Source organism: Macrobrachium rosenbergii, chromosome 12 (assembly GCF_040412425.1).
Source record: "Macrobrachium rosenbergii isolate ZJJX-2024 chromosome 12, ASM4041242v1, whole genome shotgun sequence".
NCBI classification, from domain to species: domain Eukaryota; kingdom Metazoa; phylum Arthropoda; class Malacostraca; order Decapoda; family Palaemonidae; genus Macrobrachium; species Macrobrachium rosenbergii.
Window position 1 is genome coordinate 89,677,835 of NC_089752.1, and position 26,213 is coordinate 89,704,047.

Consider the following 26,213-nt stretch of genomic DNA (forward strand, 5'->3'; position numbering starts at 1 on the left):
CAAATTCTTCGAGAAAATATCATATCCAACTCACGCCTGTCATAGTAAAACCAAAATGTAACCATATCTGTATTCCAAATGACAACATTTTCTGTTAAATGTGGCAACTTTCAAGTTTAGAATGTAGGGCAATGTCATATGACTTTTATATGCCATCTGACGTCCTGATAGTTAATGTATGACATGAATAAAAACTCTCTTTCAAAGATAATCTAAGAATGTTAGAAAAGGCAGTTATGAGTAAAGGGACGAAAACATTTGTTCACAAACATATGTCGACACAAACTCCCAAATTTAAAGAGGCCCATGACTAGAGTTAGATGAGGTAATTACTCCACATTTTCGAATGCATCAAAGATACCAATCGATATTCGCCAGATCAGCGAAACAACATTGGAGCCTTGTCTGATTCAAAATACGTTACCACAAACTAGAACTGCAAATGTAAAGTAATTCTATGGTTCTTTCTCAACGTAATAGCAAGTTTTGCGGATTTCATTATCCCAAAAATATGTAACGAAGAAGACAAAAATGACTTTTCACTGCTGTTGATAGTATTGTTCTCATTCTTTGTATCCCTTTCGACAGCGAATCCTGGTAATCTTTCTGTCTATCATAAGACGTTGTTGCAGCTGCAGTTCCCTTGAACTCTTTCAAGGCACCATTTTTTTACAGTCAACTCTGTTAACGTGGTGGTGGAATAGTGACTGCTACATTTTACTCTCTCTACTGTTGCATCTTTCAAAGGGTGGGCCTGTCGCCTCTTTCCTCCCTGTTCTTGTTCACTCCGGGCCTTGGCTAAGGGAAGATACTGGGTTATGCGTATCGCTAGCCTTTGACTCCAGAAACTGAACAATTCTTCACTGAAATTAGGCCTTTGTGTTGAAGCAGTACAACAGAGAAGCAGATCGAAATTCTTTCGATTTCTTGTCCTGTGTCTCATCAGATATAACTAAAAATTGGACGGTTTGATTTGTTAGTAATCATGTAAAAGACATGAAATTTTTCCGGTATTGAAATTATGTTGAAACATATCCAAATTAATTTTGTGTGTTATGTTTCAGATTATGCAACAATATAGGGGAAATATACACATAATCACCAAGACTGTCTGAGAATGCACAAGAGTAACAAAATAGGACTGGAGTTCAATTGCAATCGTTTGTTTTATGGAATGGGACAGATGGTGAAGTGGCAACTGTCTGAAGTACACGAGGTATGTAATTAATCATCGTAATTCATAATACGAGATCCAAAATAACTTTTCGTGTCTCTTCATTCTGATATTCTCATGTCTGCCCGCATTCGTGTAGAAAGAAAGTGGTTAGGAAGAAAGAGAACTTCTTTTCACTGTCACTTCGAATAGCCTTTTGTTTCACATATTATTTTCATACTTATGAGAGCTTGTTTTCGTCGTATATTAAGGAACTGGAACCATTTTCCTTCCTATCTGATATTAGGATAGTGGTTTTATGTTTATATTTTTTCTTAAATCCAATTCCTTCGGTAAAAATTTAGTAATGTATTGATATGATAATGGTTTACTAGTATTGTGCAGGACTCGAATAGCAATCAGAGTTCGTCAACATTCCTAGTCAGAGGAGAAACTGAACTCATGAGAGTTTGCCCAATCAGGATTAAACCCACTGAAAGCTCTCAATTATATTCTTATTAGTTCATTAACTGAGATCACATTAGAAATAACTACCGAATTGTCACTAAAGCCTGATCAGCAATCTCTTTCACTTGTTATTGAGGTAATGGTTCAAGACATCAATGCCAGCATTGAGGAGTTCCAGAGTCTGGTTTCTAACACTATAAATCGGAGTGACCTCCGCTATGTCTTTGCAGAGAGGAGACGAAACAACCCTGACGCTTTCCTCACTTTTAACACGGATGATCTCTTCTCCCTGCCGGTGACACATGCTGACTCCTTCAGGAGTTCCTGTGATGACGTTGTCCTCTTTTTCATCAATTCTGAAAAAAAAAATATTATTTTTGCTCCTAAGAGTACTGAGTTGTCCTTAAGCGAATTCAGTTTGTTTAAATGTAGTAGGTCACCAAGTTTGCCCTTTAGGTTTTTTTTTTTTTTTTTTTTTAGTCTGAATGGAAAATAATGGAAGACGACAATTGAAGTTTTAGTTCTTATGGCAACGAAGGCGAAATCTTTTTTGAGAAATTAGACTGGTGGTATTCACAATTTTTTTTTTTTTAGAGAGATCGGCATACTTATTTTGATAAATTGCTATTTCCACAAAGAATTTGAAAATTTTAACCCAATTATACTCAGAATTCTTTGTTAATATTAGTAACGTTCTACAGCTTTGAAGTTGAAATTATGTGAAATCATTTACTAAGCATTAATTTTTGGCCTGGTTGCTCTTGGGGAAAGAAAAGTCAAAGGCAATAACTTTGCTGAATTCACCACTTACCCCATATGTATTGTATCTATGCTTGTGAACGTGAGCTTAGCTATAGGAAGACTCTGATCACAGAAGAGGACGCAGTAGCTCAGAGGGTTGAAAACGTCTGTCTCGTAAGTCCAGTGAACTAATGCATCGGTTGAGGAACTCAGGTCTTCAGTGTGTTCCAGCATATACGAGTAGGACTCCCCGCGACCGAAGGTTCCAGGGTTACTGGCAAATGAGAAGTATTCAGGATGCTTTAACCTGTCATTAATGATAAGGTCTATAAAGGCATAGACTTTAAATGACATGTGATAATTGAAGCAGAAATATTGCAGCTGAACAGCCAAAAGAAGAGAAAGTAATAAATAGGATAGAAGAAGAAGAAGAAGAAGAAGAAGAAGAAGAAGAAGAAGAAGAAGAAGAAGAAGAAGAAGAGAAGAAGATAGTAAAGCAATGAAGAACAAACCTGGATTAGAAGACATATTCTATGAAAAGAGTATGATATACAGTAACTCAGTCAGTGATTAAGGAGAGTTTAAGTGACTTGCATTAAATATTATGACGTGGATTATATTCGTTAATGTAAACTACCTTTAAACTTGGAAATTAATATGATCTTCAGTCTCTAGGACGTCCACTATTGGAAGACTTTTACCAGAGGATTCGTAGCCTCACTGTGAAACAACTTCCACATATAATAGTTTTGATTCATTAGTTACTCTTCATCAAAGCATACGCGCAAGTTTTTACAGCTCCTACAGACTTCTGCGTATGCAGCACACGCTTCATTTAAAGTATAGGAAAAACAGGCTTGGAAACTTGACGAACAGAGAACTTACTCTGGAGTCAGATCGAAGTCTCTGATATTTCCTTCTTCGGTAAAGAATGACACCTTGAGTCTCCCGCGCAGACGCCCTCCTATTTTGTCCGGGTCTCCGAGGTTAATTTTGAGTTGGTAATGATATACTGTGTGTGGAAACGTTTGCGTTATTTAATGTCTCAAGTTATTTCGAACAGGAAAGATTCCAAGCCTAGAGACATCTGCAAGCAACTATCATGATTTACAGCAATGGGCAAAGGATATTAGGTGGTTATTTCCTTCAACATTTTCTAGTTCTGTCAATACTGTAGCGTCCTTTATAAGTTTAAGCTTCAATATCATGATGTTTCACATTATTTCGCGCTGCTTAAACACAAAAATAGCAAATGAAAATTCAACCTCTATATGCTCTTAATGTATTCTATGTCATTTAAATGCAAGGGAAGCTACGTATTTTGCTTAAAAAAAGATTAAATTTTCTTTGTAGGTTCATGGCAACCCTTCCAAAAGAAATACATCTATTGCAAAAAGATCTGTTGCAAAAAGATTATCATCAATAACAAGATGCGCTACGGATGCAACAATTATTAGAAATACTGACCACAATAGTCTGGTCCAGAAGTAGTCGAAAGGTAGAACGAGGTGTATGAATGGTTTTCAGCACCCGTCCAAGTGTCCGCGTGATAGCCCATGCGCGCGCAACGAGTGCCGTCTTCACCACACGTCAGACAGTTGCCCTACGGGATGTTGAAAAGGTAAAAGTTTATAGTAATCTTAATTGGATTTCATAAATTAGCCAGATTAAACTTAAGGCATTTATATATATCTCACTGGAGAAGGGCTCTAAAAGGGGTCTTTTAAAGCTATCAAGTCCAAGGGTGCGTATGGAAAAAAGCGGAACAATTACATTAAGATATTGCTGATAAGAATTACACTGGAATGCCATGTAGGGGCATTTGGACCGAATCGAATCCGTGAAGAGTTTGGGAGCTCTGTTGTGGTTGCAGGCCACGATTTCCTTCTGAGCTGAATCTAAACCTGGGGAGAAAGAAAAAAAGTGCTTTCAACAGGACAACCTATTACAGGACAATCTGTTACGAATGTGGCTTCTTGCAAATCAGAAAAAATTAAAATAAGAGTTTTCACTTTTCTGTCTGAATTAGTAACTCACTGAGCCAAATAGTGAAGAAAAAATGCAAAACCGAAGAATTTGCTGTTTGATAAAACCATTTTTTTAAATGCTGCAATATCATTTGTTGAAGTTCATATTTCTTGGAAAGATTATAATTGGCATCATTTTCGGTGTAAAATAATAGATCTTAACAGGCATAGAATATTTCCAGGTAATTCAGGTATTTATTTCAATTCATATTCACCCTTTAAATCTATATATTTCTGTGTATATATAAACTGATCAAGCTGTGCAATAATAGGTAATGGTGTGGAATTGATTCTTGTGAAAATTCTGTTGACATTTGCTGGAAATAAAATTAACGTAAATGAAAAGGTATTTTCTGTATTTCTATATAAATCTTTTCTGATGACATTGAGAAGACATTCTGATGAGCAGAGAGTAGCTATAAACTAATAAATTTTAATTTGATTGGAATGAAGGCAGTGCACAGGCATCATTCCATACTGATAGGTTACAATCATTTGAATTGTCCCAAAGCAGGATTCACGAGATTTAACTATTGCTGCTGACATAAGAATCCACAGAACTATACCTCCTCTCCAGTTTCCAAATCCATGTGAGAATTTTGTGTGCGTTTTTTTTTTTTTTCATTGAATACATAGTAAAGTCAGTTTGGCAAATGATTGAATGATGGTCTTTAGTATTGCTTCAATTTTGTTTCAACGCATATATGACACTATAATGACAGAAACTTATACATCGGCATTCCGTGTGATTTTCTCCCCTTCATGTAGCAAAAGCCAGTAAAACATGTCATAAACTCACGTTGGCAAATTATAGCATATATATCGCAAACAAGTTTAAAACAAGTCAACGACCTTCGGTGGCAACAGATCTTTGACCAACTGGATAATCGTATGAAGCACTGGTTAGGACTACCAATAAGTCGCTGACCTGTATTCACAACGTTACCGACTTATGCTTATGACATGTTTTGCTGTCGTATGGACGCACCCTCAGAAGTATTGCGTTATTAATCACACTTTTCATTCCCAGTGACATAATCACTGTGATGCAGAAGCATATTTCCGTCAGTTTCCATTTAACTATGAGGTGGCTTTCCCACATAAAGACTAGAGTTGTTAGCGTATATGCAAAAGTGTCAAAATACTTCCTCACATCAACCTACAGTAGGTGTATACAATGAGATAAGCATTTGAAAACAGAATCATTGCAGGTGTATATGTATTTTGCAACCCCGTGTATTTTGCAGGTTAGTACTATTTCCATTTAGATTTTTTATCAAAATTCGTAATAAGGAGAAGGAAATTATTATAAGGATGATAAATGTACTGCTGACTATTTCAGCCACACAGCGTTTCCTGCAGAAAACTTACCTTCAAACAGATCTAAGCCGTCCGTAAGGGCTGTGAAAGGAACGTGATAGAGTGAATTGCAACCGGGCTGTTTTCGTCCGTCGTTGGGATAAAAATCGATATGGCCTATGGGTTGCCATAGCCCGAGTCCAATGGCTATTAGCATAAAAAAAGAAGCATTGATTAGTAATATAAAGACTAATTCATATAAGCATGGTTCTATACAGTATGTCTCTTCAGTAGTCAATTTTCGTCTAAGAATCATAAGCTTTAATGTTCAAAGTTTATTTATAATCACTCAAGTTCGATACACCAATGGGATTTTTAAGCACCATGATACATACTTTGAGCAATGAATATGATGGATTCAACATCAGTGTGAATCACATCAACAAACTTTGCGTCTGTAGGGTCCAAACGAACTACTGGTGGCATATACTGGAAGAATGGCTCGGCTGGATCCAGTCCCGTAATTCTTCCAAGTGCCGAGATCCTCTCACCAGCATATCCTGCAGTGAAAGCATGAGCGAGGGTCTTCGTATTTTTACATTTCACATAAGTTTTTGGTATATTGATAAAATATAAAGGTATTATTTCATGTAATATTGAATTATTGTCATTTACAATTCATCTATATTAACGTGAATTCTTTGCTGCGTTCTTATAATAGATAGAAGGAAACAGGACCTCATATCATCCACACAGATTAAACAACTACGAGGAGTCATTTCGCCCATCATTGTACTCCAGCAATGAAAAATAATCTACCTGTAAGAAGTTGAATCATTTTTTGCTGCGCTACGGAGCAATTTTCGATCTCATGAGTATCATATGGTAAAGAAAGAATGAATATTAGCCATACCAAATATTAATTTCGGTTAATAACCAAATGCAAAGATGAGGAGAGAATAACTTATCATTCTAATGTACTTGACAACAGATTCTGCTTTATAGAACTCGTTCGTTGGAGTAAGAAGCTATGATTTATTAAGGAATGGAAAAATAAAATTCTTTATGCAAACCATTTATCAAAAAGTGAAATTCAGTATGAAGATGACCTCATGTTCACCTCTACTGTCCACCTGAAATAGAACGTTCCTTGCAAGGGTTTAAAATATCTATTATGAAAATGGAATTTGTTATTTCAGTGAATTCCCAGATGAACTTATTGATCGCGTTTCTCCTTACCAGCAGTATGGGCGCCCAGGGAGTGTCCGATGATGTGCACATCCTTGGGCTGAAGTCCAGCCTTGTCTTTGAGCCAGTTGACAAGGTGAGCCACTTCTAGACCCACCACACGAATGTTTGCAGTTGCTTGTGCGTAGAGAGCTCGGGAACCCCCAGACCAGTCTACCATGAAGACGTTAAGATCATCGTGTAGAAGTAATGCCCGCATCATGTCCTGTTTAGTAAGTTTTACCTTTTAGGAATGAATCGGTGTCCGTTTTTCTATTCACATTCGTTGTTCATAAGTTCTTGCTGAATTAAATGTTGACCTAAATATCAGTGGTATATGGTTGCATACAATGTCTACCTTTTTTTTTTAATCTGGCACAATTATATTTATTTTTAACGTAATTTAGTACCTTCTCATAAACCTCTGGCAACATTAAACATTATGCAGGCTGTCCCAGTTAACAACGGCAATTTTTGCATTCTATTTTTGATTAAGAGAACAAATAAAACTCTTTCATGTGAATGATAAAATATACCTTAAGATGCTAAAACCGAGTCATCCTTACTAGCATCCAGGTAACGCCGTTGCTATCCAGAAATCCATGAATGAGGATCTTGGTTTTTCTTGCCGAGCTGAATGTCGTGTTGAGGACTTTCGTGACGTCCAGAGCTTCGATCACTGTTCCTTTCGTGTTTTCTCGCGTGACCAGGGTGAAGAGCGTGTTGATTTCTTCCCGGCTGTTGGGTGGAAGATTTATGGGTCTATGGATTGGATGGAAGAATTCAATGTCGTTGTAAATGCAACCGATCTCACCGAAACAGACTTCAGTGCTTCCGCTCTCGCCTTCCCCTGGATGTAGAGTATGGGAACTGGGATCAGTTTACATTATTCTAGGTGTAATCTTTGTTATTTAAAGTGGTATCGTAAAAACTTCGTTATATTTCTTTTTCAACTGGTTAGTTCTCTGCAGAGTTCATTATATTGTTCAAATAAAGTAAGCGTGCTTTCCATAATTTTTTTTTGCATGAAATTTAACGCACATTTCTATTCAAGGCTTTATTACAGATACTTATCTGTGGAAATTAGAAATTTATAAGGGGTAGATTCCGACAAAACTCTACACCTGCATTTCGAATCCCGGCTTTATGAATAATAGTGTATAACTGATGATTGGTCTACATTAATGTCTCAGGGACAAGACACTAACAGAAAACTAACATGAGCAGACATGGGGAAATATGTCTGCAAGTTACAAAAAAGGAATATCTAGTCATTGATAGCATTAGTCTTTGTCTAATACTTTTCATTCCACAATCTATATCAGAAATTTGACTGTTCATAGATTCTTATTTTCTTTGTCACATCAATAATTGTATTCATATCTTGATTCCCAAGTAACCGGCCATCATATTTCGTCATTGATGCAAAGCCAAAGGGAGAAAGAGGATTCACAGGTGCAGTCAGGAAAAGAAAGTGAAATCGACGAGTCAGGGATTGACAGGTCAGAAGGTCTCGGCAAACGAGGCAAGTCTATCTATTTTATAAAAACAAAGGTGTGGCTAAAAATGGGAAGAAGCCACACAAAAGTAAGAAGCGTACCGATCTTCGATTTCAAGAAATGATCAAAATCGAGTTATTGACAGTTTTGGACTTTTTGGTGTCTCAGTAAACATATCCTGAGGTGTTATTGCTCAAAAAAAATTAGATTGGTTAATTGACAATTTTGTTAATCGCATTTATCCCCACCCACCCCACCCCCACCCCCAAAACCCGTGAGCGACAAATTGTCGCAAAACTTGAAAAATATTTTCTAATCACGTTCTGCTCGAAATTATGGATATACGTGCGTTACCCGCTAAAATAATTAGTGATAGCATCGAAGAAAACGGGAGATCAGAGTAACTCGTTCAAAATTCGCGTCCCTCTCGGCACTTGTCAAAATGGCACCACACATGTAATGCTCTAAACAATTTACCTATAATGTTTTGTATTCCTTGACTTATTTGTAAAACTTTGCATTTCTTTAATTATTTGAGGTAAAAGAACCACGATGCGTAAATCAACACCCTACATACAGATACAAAGACATATGCAAATGAATAGCAATCTTCCTCGTCACCATTCACGTATATGAAATTTGTTATCGTAAGTGAAACAATCTGTATTTTTTTGTACAAATGGAAAAATAGAATTAATATAATGTTTTATTTTTTCACGATATTTTCACGGGGTGTCCATTCACGAATGAAAAAAATATGTAAGTACATGGCAACATTTCCTTTGGGTGCGTCACGTAGTGCCACAGTGTAGGCTACTTCGTGAGTCATGCCATGCCCGGATTTTTAGTGAGTTTCTGAGTACAGTTTTTATTTCATAATAGGAGCAAAGAAGAGGTGTATTATAAGATAACTATATAAAAACTATATGCACTATGAGAACTGAAAAGACAAAAGAAATTGGAACAAAAGTGAAGTTTCCAATGGAAAAATGTCACGGATGTCAATCACCTAAGAGGAACCAAGCAGGAAGCACGTTTATTTTCATCTGATTATGTTTTAAATTTCAGAGGATGTTTCTTATATGGATAAATACTTTTTTTCTGCAAAAATCAGCTTTCCAACTATCATAGTTTCATAGTTATTACAAAATAAGCATTTTTTCGCCATTTTCTCAAAACTTACTTTTTTTAGAACATAAAGTGTATCCCGAAGAAGAATGAACCAAATTCAATTAAACTTGCAGCATTTATTATAACTATATATCTTTAATTTGACGTAAGGAAAAATGTTTTTGCTGTGCAACTATTTTTTGTACATTATTTATGAAAAATTACATCAGTATTTTTTTAAATATAAAATCTATAAACTTCGAGGTCTAATTTTATGATGTCTTTACGAATGTATTTTTTTATTAGTTGTTTAATAAATGGTAAAAATTTGATGCAAATGCTTTCAATCATAAGGTAGCAATGATCACCGATTTATAACGGGGTCTCATGGCACCGACGCCCCACTAAACATACGGCATAAAATAATTCCATAACTATGCAAATCAATAAATCTAAATTTTGGTATTTTTACGTTTTTAGGAAAATGATGCCGTCATCATTAATGAAACCAAATTGGTGAAAAAGAGATGAACGGGTCAAAAGCATAGGTTCTATGAATGAACACTGTTTCAGATGCATCTCTGTCAGGTAAAAATGCCTTTAAAATCATGATGGCTCTATATCATAGCTCGCGTTTGATTTGCATTTAAATTGTCTCTATCGTCAAACTAGTATGAGAAGAACAATATGCAATGAATACACATACTACAGTACTCAGAAAGAGTACCATGCAACTGTCGCCGACATTTCTGTTTTATAACCAAGCAGTTACGTTTACCTAACCTTGCCATAAAATTGAAGAGAATGGAACGCAACAGAGAGAACGGATATAGGGGTGGCTGCGTCAAGATGAAAAAGTTCTGACCCGCTAGTACAACATTCTATTGAACTTATTTAATTGAACTAGAAAAATAAGTAAATCTTACATTAGTAAGCGTGACGAATAAAAAAAGAAAATCGACGTACATGAAGGGCATCCTTCTGATAACCTCTCTCTCTCTCTCTCTCTCTCTCTCTCTCTCTCTCTCTCTCTCTCTCTCTCTCTGTCAGTTCACGCCCATGTGTGTGTGTGAATATGTAGTATGGTATTCAGGGCTGCCACATGCCTATTACAGGTATGTAAAGGACATGTGGTTTTCGGTATAGTATCATGTCATCTAGATAAAAGATCAACGAAGAGGTATGAAGTAAACATATTGTGGGAATGTTCAGCTGAACGCTTGGATTGGAAAAAAACCTAGAAGCTTCTCTCTCTCTCTCTCTCTCTCTCTCTCTCTCTCTCTCTCTCTCTCTCTCTCTCTCTCTCTCTCTCTCTCTCTTAATTAAGACGTTCCCAAGGTTTTCACTAATTAATTCTCGAACAACTCGCCTGAGAGGAAGTTAAGAAAATAATTATTACTTTCATCACGTGTATTGCGTCAGCTAATTTACATTCGTAAAATACAGACATCCATTTTTTCAAGATTAAATGGAATGTATTCGGGTATTATTATTATTATTATTATTATTATTATTATTATTATTATTATTATTATTATTATTATTATTATTATTATTATTATTATTATTATTTTATATTCTTAGCATGGTAGCTTTCGTATATAAACGTAAATAAAAAAATAAAAAAATAGAGAAGTACTTTGACATACGGGTAAGACCGATAAGGAAGAACGAAATCAAGTGCAGATAACTAAGTACTTGCACAGAATTTGAGAAACACCAAAAAGCTCGGAATATTCTTCTTGCATAATTTCAACATTTGTTATTAGAGCAAATCTTCTTCTTCTGAAAATATAAGATGGATAGATCCATTATGGGCAAGACTTTTTGTTTTTGCTTGAAAGAGGAGGACATTATTCGTAAGAGTCCTTTAAACAAAAACTTACTTTGCAGATACCCATCAATCATGCTCTGAAATAACCATCGATAAGAGCTTTGGGTTATTACAGATTCTCAATGTTATGTAGTTACTAGTTAAATTTAAAATATACTTCTCATCCTAGATTAGAAGTTTTAAAGCAAAGCCTTTGTATAATAATTTTAGTTTTTTAGGTATAAATCAAATCTCTCTGACTGCGATTTTGTCTCCAAATACATTGTAGCACTGTCATTCCAAGGGAGACTTTTAGTCTCTGTTTTCATTAAACATTTAAATACAAATAATGGACAGTGTTCCATCCATATTTTGCCTCAATAAGAACACCACCACTGTACCAATTTTAACCAAATATTCGATGAAAATATGATGGCCCCTACCAAGCTCAAGAAGAAGAGGAATGGATTCTGCGCCAGTGAGATTTTTAAAATTTATTTTTGTCGAAGTTCTGCTTTTCTTTGCTAAGCTATACTACCAAAGCTTCGTGAGGAAAAGAATCTAAAGGGGAAATTGCAGGGATGACAGAATCCCACAATGTGTCATGTTGCGATGAATTAACATGCTTCTATTCATTCATTCATTCATTATCTACCTTTCCACATAGTCAGTGAAAGTATTGCTTCAAGTACCTATAATTAGAACATTTCATTATTTCCCCATACTTTATACAAGATAAAGCAAACAGTTTAGGACTGTAATTGCAATAATCACAATGCCCACTTAACTTCTCGAATTCATCCCACTTTTTGGATACACTTTAGCCAGGTCGGCAACGTGACCTCGTTCTGGTCCTGTGGATGCGGCCTCGAATCCTGCTACGTACATCAGAATGACACCATATTACACATGTTCTTGTTTTTGAACCACAGGTTATGTAGCAATAATCGTATCCAAAAAGTGTGAAGATTTCGAGAAGTTAAGAGGCCATTATGGTTGTTATAACAATGGCATACGTATCTGGTAAAAAGTGACAAGTAGATTCGAAATATGTTTAGGACTTATCTATCATCTACTTACTGTCACCGATCTCTGGCTGAAAGTGATTGAGTATGGGCCTGTACATGGGATCCACCGATGCCCTGAAGACGTTTCCTATGACGGGGAAATTCCGGAGGCTGGACACCATCCCCTTCAGGAGTCCTTGTTCACTCTCCTGCGCTACCGTCGCTACGACCACAAGGAGGAGCAAGCGCCAAAAACTTTTCATTTTGCTCTTTGGTTCTCCTCCTCCTTCTCCTCCTCCAGGATTTCTGCCTCGTTCCTCTTCTTCTCCTTAACCTGAGAAAGAAAGAGAACACTAATGCCATGCTGTTTCCAATACGCCTTTTCATTCATTAGTAGGAAAGGCTGAAGTGTACTCATTTATCTTCTTGATAAAGATTCTCATTGGAGTTTTCTCCTTTACTTATAATAAAGAATTTTCATTGAAGTTTTTCTCATTCATTTCATGACAGGATTTTCATGCTTTCTTGTGTGTCGTGAAATGTATGTCATTTACTTATAACGAAAAATTGTTTATGCTTGTTTGCATATATTATATATCATATGAAACTAACTGTTTGATTAGCGAAGATTCTCAAGGATTCTGCTGGAAAAAGTCATTAAATAGATTACCAGAACACGAACAAACGAATAAAAGAGAAATGACGAAAAAATTGTAGTAGATATGGATTTAATTTTATAATAAATAGTGATGTATGGATAAGACCATAATTATGTTCTTAAAATAATTTGAAATATATAAACCAGGTGTATTTTATTACTAGTGGATAAATAAATGAATAAATGATATCTCAAGAAAAAATAATTCAAATAAATAAAAGATGCCCATGACCATCAATTAAAACTGAAGATTGTGAAAGGCCTGAATCCAGAGGTAATGAGCCAGCCCAGGCTTTGAGAAATTATGACATAATAACCACCCGGCCTACGCCAGGTAAAAGTGACACCTGAGATAACCCAGCAGCCTCAAATACAGCAGCGCAGGTGCCCCAATCACAGTAATAAATACCTACCTCCAGACTAGACTTTTACCATAAGGATTCGTCGAAAACTTGATGAATCCCCACGTGTGAAAGTGTAGGCTGGAGGTAACTTTGTTCATTACTGCGTTGCAACAGGTGAATAAAGAACAGATATTTTCATTTGGATAAGGAAGAGTTTGATAAGGAGGAAGCGAGAGAAGGATGCCAAGAGAAGATTAAGGAAGAATGAGCCAACATAAAAATACAAAGGATACAGAAGTATTTTAGACTGAAGAATTTTGAAAAGTTCAAGTCTAGTGTCGTGCAGTGACTGAACACATTTCAGTATAGACTTAGTGAAATGAAATGAAACGGAAGAGTAAGACAGAAAAAGTTAGAGTTATGAAGTATTTGGGAAAACTAGGACAAAGATTGTGAGATGAAAAAGGTCGATAGACAACTGGTCTTACATTAAGAGACGCAAATGGAAATAATTTTACTTGAATCTGGAAACCTGAAAAAAACCAGAGAAGGTTTATCTTATACAATGTCCAAAGTATATTTTTTTGGAACTTAGAAGTCTTTTATAGAAAATTTGGTCTGTGAACTGTCAGTTCTACATGAAGTACAGTTACCAGGGAAACCAAAAACAGATATTACGAAGATATTTACCCACATCACTACCTGAAACTGTTTGGTCATATCCCCTTTTGCCACAAAAGCGCAAGATAAACCCGACCGGAACATCATTTGTATTCCTTTAATTTAAACTTATATATACATACATATATATATATATATATATATATATATATATATATATATATATATATATATATATATATATATATATATATATATATATATATATATATATATAATACATATATATATATATATATATATATATATATATATATATATATATATATATATATATATATATATGTATATAAATATATTATATATATATATACCTGGTGTTTTGAAATTAGAGTACCCCTCCACAGAACAAATGGAAAGTTATGAAGTTTTCTGCTATAGCCTATCTCCAAGTACATTATTTTAAGTTTCTATTAAGCTATTTTTCATTTTACATTTCTTGTATTTTCAGACTGAGAGACAGAGTTAGATACAGCCATGGCTAACAACTCGGAGGAAATCTGATGGATTGACCGAATCCAGGCTATAACCTTCAGAGAGGCCAGGGATGCTGGAGCATCCTTCATTTCACGCTCCTGGGTAGCTAAATACATTGGAAGAGATGAGTCCTTTCTTAAAAGACACTGCAACAAAAATCCATATGACTGTCATCGCAAAAAGAGTGAGAATCTTGAAAGGCCTGAAGTCCTTTCTCAGGAGTCAAAAGACATCATAGCTGAGGCAGTGGATAGACCAAGAAAGTCTTTATGTAAATTGGCGCTTGAACTAGAAACAAAAAGGGGAAAGAAGAGAAGTTATAGTGCTGTATATCGTGAGTTGAAAAAATCTGGTATCAAACCATTTCATGTTATCAGCAAGCCCAGCATCACTCATCAACAGAGAGAAGACCATGCATGGTTTTGTGGTTCATTTCTTGAAGACTGGGATGAAGCTGACTTTTTCCATGTTGCCTCATCAGATGAATTCTTCATTTACACAGCCAGGAAGCCAAATCATAAAAATGACACCATTTGGGCTGCAAAGTTGGATGATTTCAGAGATGACCATGCGCTATCATCAAGTTGTGAAATTTCCTGAATGTTTGGGAATTTTTCTCAGTTTCACAGCCAAATGGTTAATATGGATCATCAAAGAAAAAGGAGTCAAGGAATGGCAAATGCTTCAGAGAAATATATATATATATATATATATATATATATATATATATATATATATATATATATATATATATATATATATATATATATATATATATATATATATATATATATATATATATATATATATATATAATATATATATATATATATATATATATATATATATATATATATATATATATATATATATATATATATATATATATATATATATATATATATATATATATATATGTGTGTGTGTGTGTGTGTGTGTGTATGTGTGTAGATATATATATATATATATATATATATATATATATATATATATATATATATATATATATATATATATATATATATATATATATATATATATATATATATATATATATATATATATATACGTGGGTTTATGTGTGATATATACACACAGCGTTTATGTGAGTGTCAGTGCGGTTTGCCACAACCAGAGCGGAAACCTATCGAATTTAGGTATAACGTAATCAGGAACTACACTGCAACGTTTCACTGAGATTACTTATGAACTGCAGCCACCAGAAAAATATAATTTTGTAGATAGCGTAATCTTGACTATTTTCCATGAATAGATACTTAAAATTAAAGCCAGATAAAAACAGTCAGCATAACGCAGGTATGCATGATGTAGATTCTACTCTTACTGAACTGAAAAGCATTTTACTTCATGATAATACAATACATAAAAGGGAAAACATAATAATTACAGCAATAAAAAATGTAATTGTTGATTAAGCAACGTGAGGTGCAGAAAGATGTGATTTTGTCCGGGTTGGAAAACGTTATCGCACCTCATGCTGCCCCCTTCCCCAACCTTTACTATGTCTAGGTTTTCAGACTGCTGAGGCTTTGTTCCTGAACGGAATAATGTCATTTTAATATACTAACTAATTTATTTCAAAATGGAAAGAGTCTAATTGGATCCCTGTAAGGAAATGTATCCTAAATTCAATTCAGTCCCATTGAAGTATAAGGCAATATGTGCAAGTGGGAAAACACTGTAAAAAGGAATGCTAGCCAGATTTTTTCTAATCTTACAGTTTCACTTCCGGATAATTATTGTAATGATATGTTTAGACTACCACTGGACTAGTTAGAATGTAAATGAACTATTTTAGAATCCGACTCACAACAAAAATAACTCAGTATCATACGAGAAAATCGTAGCAAACAAAAATTTCCTGAATGAATTATTCACTAGTATTGAAATGTTCCCTAATTTCACATACACAGCACTCAGGTTAAAGATATTGTGAAAAGTAATCTACCAAAATAAGCTCTCTCTCTCTCTCTCTCTCTCTCTCTCTCTCTCTCTCTCTCTCTCTCTCTCTCTCTTGCACAATAAAATCTTTGCACAGCCAATCAAATTAGTATTGCAGGTGCTAGATTTCAGCAACAATAAGAGAGAGAGAGAGAGAGAGAGAGAGAGAGAGAGAGAGAGAGAGAGAGAGAGAGAGAGAGGACGAATGAGTGCGAGAAAATGATTTTATCCATAAAAGAACAGGAAAGAGGAACGGGTGAATGGTGGGTGTGGTGAGATTTAACGGAAATGTAAAAAAAGAAATAAAAAGCATATTACGACATGTGATGTCTGAGTGAACATGTAACTCAATAGGAATCATTGTGGCGTCATCGGCGGTGAAAATGATTGAATGACAAAGCAGTTCTGACTAGCAGCTGTCATGTTATTTGTCTAAACCTCTCATACATTCTGCTTCCCGCATATTATACCATATATAAGGGAGCTTATTTTTTCCATATTATGTACAGTAGGTGCTAAGCCTATTGCCCTTCTTGCTAAAGGGAGTTTGCAGTGTCTCCTCATTGCTAAAAGAATGTTTGCAGTGTCCTTGCATTTCTTAAAGATGGTTCCAGGGTCATTGTATTATTAAAACAATGTTTTCAGCGTCCTTTCATTGCTAAAAAAATGTTTGCAGCATTCCTACATTACTAAAGGATGTTTCCAACGTCCTTTCGTTATTAAAAGGATGTTGGCAGCGTCCCTTTATTGCTCAATGGATGTCTGTAGCGTCCCTGCTTTGCTAAAAGAATGTTTGCAGCGTCACTACATTACTAAAAGGATGTTTGCAGCATTCCTTCATTGTTAAAAGGATATTTGCAGTGTCCCAGCATTGATAAAAATAATATTTGCAGCGTCCTTTCATTGCTAAAAGGATGCTTACAGCATCCCATCACTGATAGTAGGATGTTTGCAACATCTCTTCGTTACTAAAAGGATATTTGTAGCATCCGTTCATTGTTGAAAGGGAGTTTGCAGTGTCCTGTCGTTACCATAAAGGTGTTTTAGCATCCCCTCATTGTTAAAAGAAAATTTGCAGCTTCCCTCCATTGTTAAAAGGATGTTTACAGCATCTCTTCATTGCTAAAAAGATGATTGCAGCGTCCCTTCATTGTTAAAAGGATATTTGCAACGTCCCTTCATTGTTAAAAGGATGTTTGCTCTTTCTCTACATTGCTAAAAAGATGTTTGGAGCATCCCTTCATAGCTAAAAGGATATTTGCAGCGTCCCTTCATTGTTGAAAGGATATTTGCAGCGTCCCTTCATTGTTAATGGGATGTTTGCAGCATCTCTTCATTGCTAAAAAGATGTTTGCAGCATCCCTTCATAACTAAAAGGATATTTACAGCGTCCCTCCATTGTTGAAAGAATATTTGCAGTGTCCCCTCATTGTTAAAAGGATGTTTGCAGCATCTCTTCACTGCTACAAAGGATATTTGCAGTGCCCCTTCATTGCTAAAAGGATGCTTGTAGCATCCCTTCAGTGTTAAAAAGATGTTTGCAGCATCTATTCATTGCTAAAAGGTTGTTTGCAGAGTCCCTTCATTGCTAAAAAGATGTTTACAGCATCCCTTCATTGTTAAAAGGGAGTTTGCAGCATTTCTTCATTGATAAAAGGATATTTCCAGCTTACCTTCATTGCTGAAAGGGTGTTTGCAACGTACCTTCATTGTTAAAAAGATGTTTGCAGTATCTCTTCATTGTTAAAAGGTTGTTTTCAGCGTCCCTTCATTGTTAAAAGGATGTTTGCACCATCTTTCATTGCCAGAAGGATATTTGCAACGTACTTTCATTGCTAAAAGATTGTTTGCAGAGTCCCTTCGTTGCCAAAAGGGTGGTTAAAGTGTCCTTCATTGTTAAAAGGATATTTGCACCATCCTCTTATTGTTAAAAGGATATCTGCATCATCCTTTCATCGCTAAATGGATGGTTGCAGCATCCTTTGGTAGCGTTCCCTCATTGCTAAAAGGATGTTTTCAGCGTCTTTTCTTTGATAAAAGGGTGTTTGCATCTTCTCTTCATGGCTAAAAGGATCTCTACAGTGGCCTTCCACAGCTAGAAGGATGTTTGCACAGTTTCTTCATTGTTACAAGGATGTGTGCAGCTTCCATTCATTGCTAAAAGGTTGTTTGCAGAGTCCTTTAATTATCAAAAGGATGTTTATAGTGTCCCTCCTTCGCTAAAAGAATGTTTGTAGTGTCCCTTCATTTTTAAAAGAATGTTTGCAGTGTCCCTTCATTTTTAAAAGAATGTTTGCAGTGTCCGAGTATTGCTAAAATAACTTTGCACCATCGTCCCTTCATTATTTATAGGATTTTGCAGCGTCCTTTTAATGCAAAAAGGATGTTTGCAGCATCCCTTCATTGCTAAAAGGATGTTGGCAGCATTCCTTCATTGCTAAAAGGATGCTTGCAGCATCCCTTCGTTGCTAAAAGGATGTTTGCAGCGTCCCTTCATTGCTTAAAGGATGTTTGCAGCATCCCTTTATTGCTAAAAGGGTGCTTCCAGTACCCCTTCATTGCTGAAAAGAAGTTTGCAACATCCCTTCATTGCTAAAAGGAAGTCTGTGGCGTCCTTTTATTGTTAAAAGGATGTTTTCAGCATCTCTTCATTCATAAAAGGATGTCCGCAGCGTCCTTTCTTCATTAAAAGGATCTCTGCAGCGTCCCCTCATTGCTAAAAGGATGTAAGCAGCATTCGTTCTTTGCTAAAATGATGTTTGCATCATCCCTTCATTGCTATAGGGATGTTTAAATGTCCCTTCTTCTCCAAATGGATGTTTGCAGTGCCGTCCCTTTATTATTAAGAGGATGTTCACAGCATCGTCCCTTTATCATTATTAAAAGGATGTTTATCGTGTCCCTGCTTTGCTAAGAGGGTGTTTGCAACTTCCTTTCATTGCTAAAAGGGTGTTTGTAACATCCCTTCATTGCTAAGTGGATGTTTGCACCATCCCTGAAATGTTTAAAGAAATTTTACAGCCCCTTCCCTTCTTCATTAAAAAGATATTTGCAGAGTCCTTTCATTGCAAAAAAGATGTTTGCATCATCCTTCATTGCTAAAAGGATGTCTCTTCATTGCTAGAATGGTGTTTGCAGCATCCCTTCATTGTCAGAAGTATGTTTGCAGCGTCCCTTCATTTCTAAACGGATCTTTGCACCATCGTCCCTCTGTTATAAAAAGGGTGTTTGCAGCGTCTTTTCATTGCAAAAAGGATGTCTGCAACATCCGTTCATTCTTCAGAGGTGATGCATGATCTCACCATTGCGAAAAGGATGTTTACAGCATCCCTTCATTGCTAAAAGGATGTTTTGCAGTGTTCCTTCATTGCTAAAAAATTTTTGCAGCTTTCCTTCGTTGCTAAAAGGATGTTTCTGGCGTCTCGTCAGCTCTCGTTGCACCCACTTTGTAGCCTTTTACTTTATCTCCATTCCTGCTTCCTTCTTTCACTCTTGCTGTCCAACACCTCTTACTGTTACTTCTACTGTGAGTGCACCCAATGGGTTTTCTCCCAGTTCCACCTTAAGAGCTTTGTACTTCATTTCCCTTGCTTTCTGAATATCTTTATCCTGCTGTCCAACCCACTCCAACTCCCTGTTTTCGCTGTCTTAAGCACCGAAAGTGCCCAGTGCTTGACTTGAAAGCCTAGATTTCATAAATCCGATCCTGTTGCACCTACTATTTCAAGTAATATAATGTTAAACGTGACAGTTATTCATGATTTATTCTGAGACGCTGTTGAAGAAGCTTGGGAAAATCTGCATATCCTTCTGTCCATTTTGTCCTACATACTTAACGAGAGCGGTGATGCTAAATTTTACGAAAATGGTTGATCCTAGGTACCAAATTCAGTTGCGTTGCGCAGTGTGGGAGAGCGGAAACGATGTTCTCAAGCCTTGTGCTTTGACAGTCTCTGTCACATAAGCATCCGCAATCTTGAGGTTGCTTCGCTTTGCTGAGAGTACACTCAGGTAAGTTGATTTTCTTCTGTTCATTTATCTTTTTACATATTTTATCATTTACATTTTTATTCCCAGCTTTTATTAATAAGTTACACATTTTAGTTCGTACTTCTTTGTTATTAGAAATGCGTACTGAATTATATTTATTGTTATGTGTTATTATACACAGCTCTCTGCCTAATTTCTCTACTCTTGTTCTTCAATGCTTTTTCGTATATGTACATTCCGTTCTGTGAAGTTTCTTCGGTGTTGTTCCTTGAATATATGTCCATTTTGATGGTTAACGATAATAGTTTAAGATAAACCTCCTCTTTGTCACTGAAATATAACATGTTTGTAATAATAATAATAATAATAATAATAATAATAATAATAATAATAATAATAATAATAATAATAATAATAATAATAATAATACCGTGTCGAAAGTTATCTCAGTAATAATAATGTCTCGGAAATTTTTGTAAGCTTCTCATATTCCTCCTGACTGACATCCTTCTATTGAACGGTTACCATAAAGTTTGATTAATTTTGTCGGAATTTAAATACTTTTATGTGTAAATTTTCATCAAAGTATATGGAAAAATTTTTCATGTTTCCGCAGCTAACTGACGTTTTGCTCAACAATTAAATTCACAAATAAATATCATAGCCATAAACATTAATAAACATTTTGTTTCCACCCCCTGTTGGAAAACCCATGAGCGAAAATTTTGGGAAATAATGTGGCAGATACAGACAAAAATAAATACAGGAATTTCACAAAGCATTCTTCCAAGTGACCACATGGGTCTGTAAAAGAAATTCAAGCGCTATTTAAAATCCCAAGGACACCGTTGAATCGGTATTGGAAATTAGATTTCACCGAAGGAAAAAAGCTTCCAGAAAGCGTCTATTTATCATCTTTCTATTGTATGCAGTGTCCAAAAACTGGCAAGAAAAGACAGAAAAACTGAATGCGAGAATAAGAGACAAAACGAATGAATTACTCTCATCATTTTATTGTTATCTGAGATATTTACTTAGTATTTAGATATGTGTAAAGTTCTAGAACTGACACAAAATACTAATAAACTGGGCCATGGAAAAACTAGAATAATTGCGTTACTTTTATTAGTGTTTTATTTTATATCAAAATGTTTATTGCATATTATATACTCTTTAACACCTTAACAGGGAAATTTCTTGGAGCGTTGACGTTAACAATTTCCAAACTTCTAATACTGGAGGTCCGAGAGCATTTCTTAATAGATTTTCCTACTTCTTCATTATCCATTTCTCTTTCCTTTTACTGCATTTGATCTCGTTTCTCCATGCATGATTTTGTTGCTATATTCTTTTCTTTTTCATATGATGTATTGCTTCTTATAATCCTTTACCCACAACTGATATATATCTTTAACAGGCTATTAACTAGCTTTTCCTCATTATCTTGTGCATAATTGGGCTCCTGTGAACCTTGTAAAATGAAACCATAGCTTGAACCAGTTTTGTCTAGTTTGGATGCATCTTCCCTTAACCAACTTACCGTTCTCAAACCGCATTGAGTATATAAGGCCTATAAACAGTACCTCTACAAGAAATTTGAGCAAAAAATATTTTATCAGATAAGCCAGTGTTATATTTTTAAGTCGTACACGATGGATCAAAATTTCAACTTTTCCTGTTTGATCGAAAGCATTTTTTTTTATAGTGATCACTAATTTCTACATATTTTCACCTTACTATCTTTTAATTTATTTTCTCATTAGGTTGTAGACGTAAAAAATGTGCATATACGAAGGATGTACTTTAAAGTCTTGTAGAACTTTGCAGTCAGTGGTTCAAAGCAACCAAGCGCTTTTAATACGTTTAAAATTTAAAGAAATGTTTGGTGCAGTGTTATGGTCTGTTTGCAAGAAAAAACAAATCATTTACTCTGCATTCATGCTGTTGATAAGATAAGTTAACGCCTCTGAGTAACTCTTCAAGTATTAACAGTAATAAAATTTATTGCCATCATCATACACACTGGCGGTTTTTATCATTCAAAAATACGATGGTGGCTATAGTGAACCGCAAACCTTCCATAGACATGCAAATAATTTACCTCTGGGTTTCCTTACAACTGCAAACTGGTATATTTGAAGTGAAACACTTATTTCAATTTCGTTATGTGATATACCAGCACAAAAGCAGACAGGTACATGCATACACATACATGCATGCATACATATATGTATACATACACACACACAACACACACACACACACACACACACACACACACACACACATATATATATATATATATATATATATATATATATATATATATGTGTGTGTGTGTGTGTGTGTGTGTGTGTGTGTGTGTGTGTGTGTGTGTGTGTGTGTGTGTGTGTGTGTGAAAGGCTAGCAATCAGCGTGACTTGTACCTTTCATGTATAACAAAAATTGCACATTATATATATATATATATATATATATATATATATATATATATATATATATATATATATATATATATATATATATATATATATATATATATATATATATATATATATATGTATGTATGTATGTACAGTATATATGTATATGTGTGTGTATGTTTATATTTACATAAATTTTTGCCACTTAAACACTTAATAGCAGGGTGGTCAAAGTCACTGTCTATCGTTGTTTCTAAACCAGACCATGGTTCGAATCCTGGCCGGCACTGACGTACTTAGTATCTACAGTATCTTGGGTGTATGATAATTCGATGTTGAAAGATGTGTGTATTATTTTGACTAGGCATTTTTTAAAGATATTTCATATCCATATTCGTAAGACAAGAATAAACAGTGAGGTAAAGCTAGGTGAAACTGGCTACCCTTGGGTAACTGGCATATGGCTATTTTAGGTCATGAACATAAAAGTTGCCGTGGGATTCGGAAATACCGATTTTACAAAGGATTCTAAGCCCTTGACTGGTCTTTTGATCTTGATTTGGGTGTATGAGGTGACAGAAAAATGGCTTTCTCATCTTTCACAGTTTTATGCAGAAACATAGGCTATATTCCACGAGGCTATATTCAATCAAAGTACATAAACGACAATAGAGGGGTATGACGTAATTCGTGCTGCTCAGGTATTTCTTTATCACCGCAGGTAATTTATGTGTCCCTTGAAAAACCACCAACTCTTCTGAGCGTCAAATCTCTCAGAATACATTAGCGTCTAGAGCTTAATTTAATCTGACAGATCTCCATAAGAAGGATGTGTTTAAAACCACTTACTTTTTTGTAAGATGACCCTAATTATACGCCTGCTTGCCCCTTTCCATACATTTTGTTTCCTCGACAATCTTACCGATACGGTCAATACTAAAATTTCTGTACATTATATATTCAACGTATTTGTTTCTGTGACTGAAATTGTTTGCTAATGTAGACGCGGGAAAAGTCGGGCATTTTTCCCTCTGCGCGACTGTAAACAACTATGTTCGTAGCGCGGTCGTAAACGGCCATTTTCGTGGCAAAGGAAAAATTAGTAACTGAATTTCGGGTCACTTGATATAAGTGCATGGTCTTTTCCCATCTCAAAGTAAATAAAAAAAAAAAAATAAAAAAAATTACAAATGAGCAGGTTCCTTTGTTGGACTCTATAAGGATGATTTGGGACGCTTTACCTTTTTCCTTCCCCTCTCTAAGACGAACAAAAAAAGGAACCATTGGCCCATTTTCCCCAACTGCCCACTCAACTGTGTGGGAAGAAGGAAAGTCCGCCTTTTTGAAAGCAGCCGCGAAGGGGAGCAGTCGACTTGAGTGACTTCGGAGGAAATTAAGTGATTTAGGAGGTGAGCGTCGTTGTGTACTGAAATTTATAGACTAAGGGGGTTTGCTGCTGATGAATACCAATTAATAACAGCAGAGCAGTAGATATGATGAAAATACAGAACTCGTTTGCCGAGTAGGCTATCGTTAGAGGTCACGTGCATAAATTTAAAAACAGCATTCACACTTCAGGAATGTATGAAGTCAGCAGGCCATGAGGGAACAGAGACAGAAGGTCCTAACAGTGGGAAAGCAAACGATTTGGTAAGTAAAAAGGGTATTGTTTGTTAATTAAAAAATCGTTATGGGTTATTTTGCTAAGAGATCGTTATAATTTGATAATGAACGCATAAGAGGTCGTAAGGGGTTAGACTAGGGTGAAACGTGCTATGGGCTGGGATAACGGATGGGTAGAGCTCTCTCATAACATTTTCATTCATTGAAGAGTATGGTAATGCTTAATGTATATTCCTTAAAAGATTCTATGTGCAACTACAGTTATTTAATTGTTGTGGTAATGAATGAGAAATTGACAATGTAAAGTTAAGGGATTTACCTGTCTTAGTGTTAAAGAGTTTTCATTTAACTAAAAATGCAGAATTGTCACTACTGTGAATATTTTTGGTATGTTCATTTTTCAGTGACCGATTGTAATAAAGTCAAGAGACAGTCGATGTTTCAGTCAATACCCACTCAGGGCCATCTTCACCTAATAACAGCAGCTGCCTTTATTCGTTAACCCAGGAAACCCAATGACTACATTTGTAGCCTTGAATTAAAAAAATTGTCATAATTATAAGAATACATCTTGCTAATTATTCTCAGGAATCTATATTTTAGAGTGTATTCTACATAAAATGGCATAATTTTTTTTCCAAGTCTTAATTCTCCGCCGGAAAAAATGTGATATTCTAGAGTTTATTCAATGTCGCTACCGCATCTTATTTCAGCCTGTGCAATTCAGAAATAAATTGACTTTTAGGCATACCACTCATTCAGCGTCATCCTAAATGATGTAGAAAGAGGATAAAGCAGTAAACGTCTCAATAGTTATATCCATCTACATTTTTGGTGAGTTTGAATTTTGATGACTACAAATGTAGTCATTGGGCAAATGTACTGTAGGTAGCTTAGCTACCAGTGATATTTCCTATGAAGCATTTCTTTCTGTTCAAGTTTTATAATATACTTCTCCTTATTATGGTATATTCACCTACATTGTTTCAAATCAAATTTATAGGTAAACAATATGAAGAGCAGAACGTTTTATGGCTAAGAATCAATCCTCAGAAGTTCCTGAGAGATACTGTTGATGGTACTGAAGACATAGGGGGTGATGTTAAAATTGCCATAACAGGAATACCAGCTGGTAGTGATGGTCACAATGTGAAACTAATGGATGACCAGTCTCTGGAGCACAATGAAATGCTGCCACAGGAAATTGTTGGAGAGGTTGATGGCGACTTTGAAGAAGAGACTATTCTGGATCCAACTAACAAGAAAAGAAGACATCTGCCAATGTGGAAACATGCCCATATTACCCCTCTGCCTGACCTCACTCAAGACGGAAAGAAAGGTTCAAAGAATTTGCTTTCAGAAAAATGCTCAAAACATGCAGGGGTATCTGAATGGGTGGTTTCGTTTTTGATAGGGTGTTCATCAATATGCTAACTCATTTGGTATGTGAGACAATAGGTATGCCAAAAAAAGACAAAAATACACCAGAATTTCAGGTAAAAATGAGGAAATGTACAATTTTCTGGGTCTTTTGCTTTCTGGCTATAATATATGGACAAGTGAAAGACTATTGGAGTGATGCACCTAATTTATCTTGCCCTGCATTTTCAGAAACTATGAGTCGAAACTGATTTAAGCATATGAAACAAGTTATTCATCTAGTAGATAATCAGACTCTTGGATCAAACTTTACAAGCATCTAAACATTCAT

General features: G+C 35.4%; 1 protein-coding gene across 1 annotated transcript in view; it reads right to left on the bottom strand.

Annotated features, from left to right (window-relative positions):
- Window positions 1-745: 745 nt before the first annotated feature.
- Window positions 746-26,213, bottom strand: part of LOC136843749 (pancreatic triacylglycerol lipase-like) — a 110,598-nt gene continuing 85,130 nt past the window's right edge. The window contains exons 2-11 of the mRNA XM_067112406.1: window positions 12,418-12,678; window positions 7,482-7,765; window positions 6,928-7,141; window positions 6,084-6,248; window positions 5,761-5,895; window positions 4,136-4,266; window positions 3,830-3,965; window positions 3,248-3,374; window positions 2,433-2,636; window positions 746-1,977 (exon numbers count right to left, since the gene is read on the bottom strand). Of these exons, the coding sequence (XP_066968507.1) occupies window positions 1,743-1,977; window positions 2,433-2,636; window positions 3,248-3,374; window positions 3,830-3,965; window positions 4,136-4,266; window positions 5,761-5,895; window positions 6,084-6,248; window positions 6,928-7,141; window positions 7,482-7,765; window positions 12,418-12,607 (1,821 nt within the window). The 5' untranslated portion in view covers window positions 12,608-12,678 and the 3' untranslated portion in view covers window positions 746-1,742. The remainder of the gene's footprint in view (window positions 1,978-2,432; window positions 2,637-3,247; window positions 3,375-3,829; window positions 3,966-4,135; window positions 4,267-5,760; window positions 5,896-6,083; window positions 6,249-6,927; window positions 7,142-7,481; window positions 7,766-12,417; window positions 12,679-26,213) is intronic.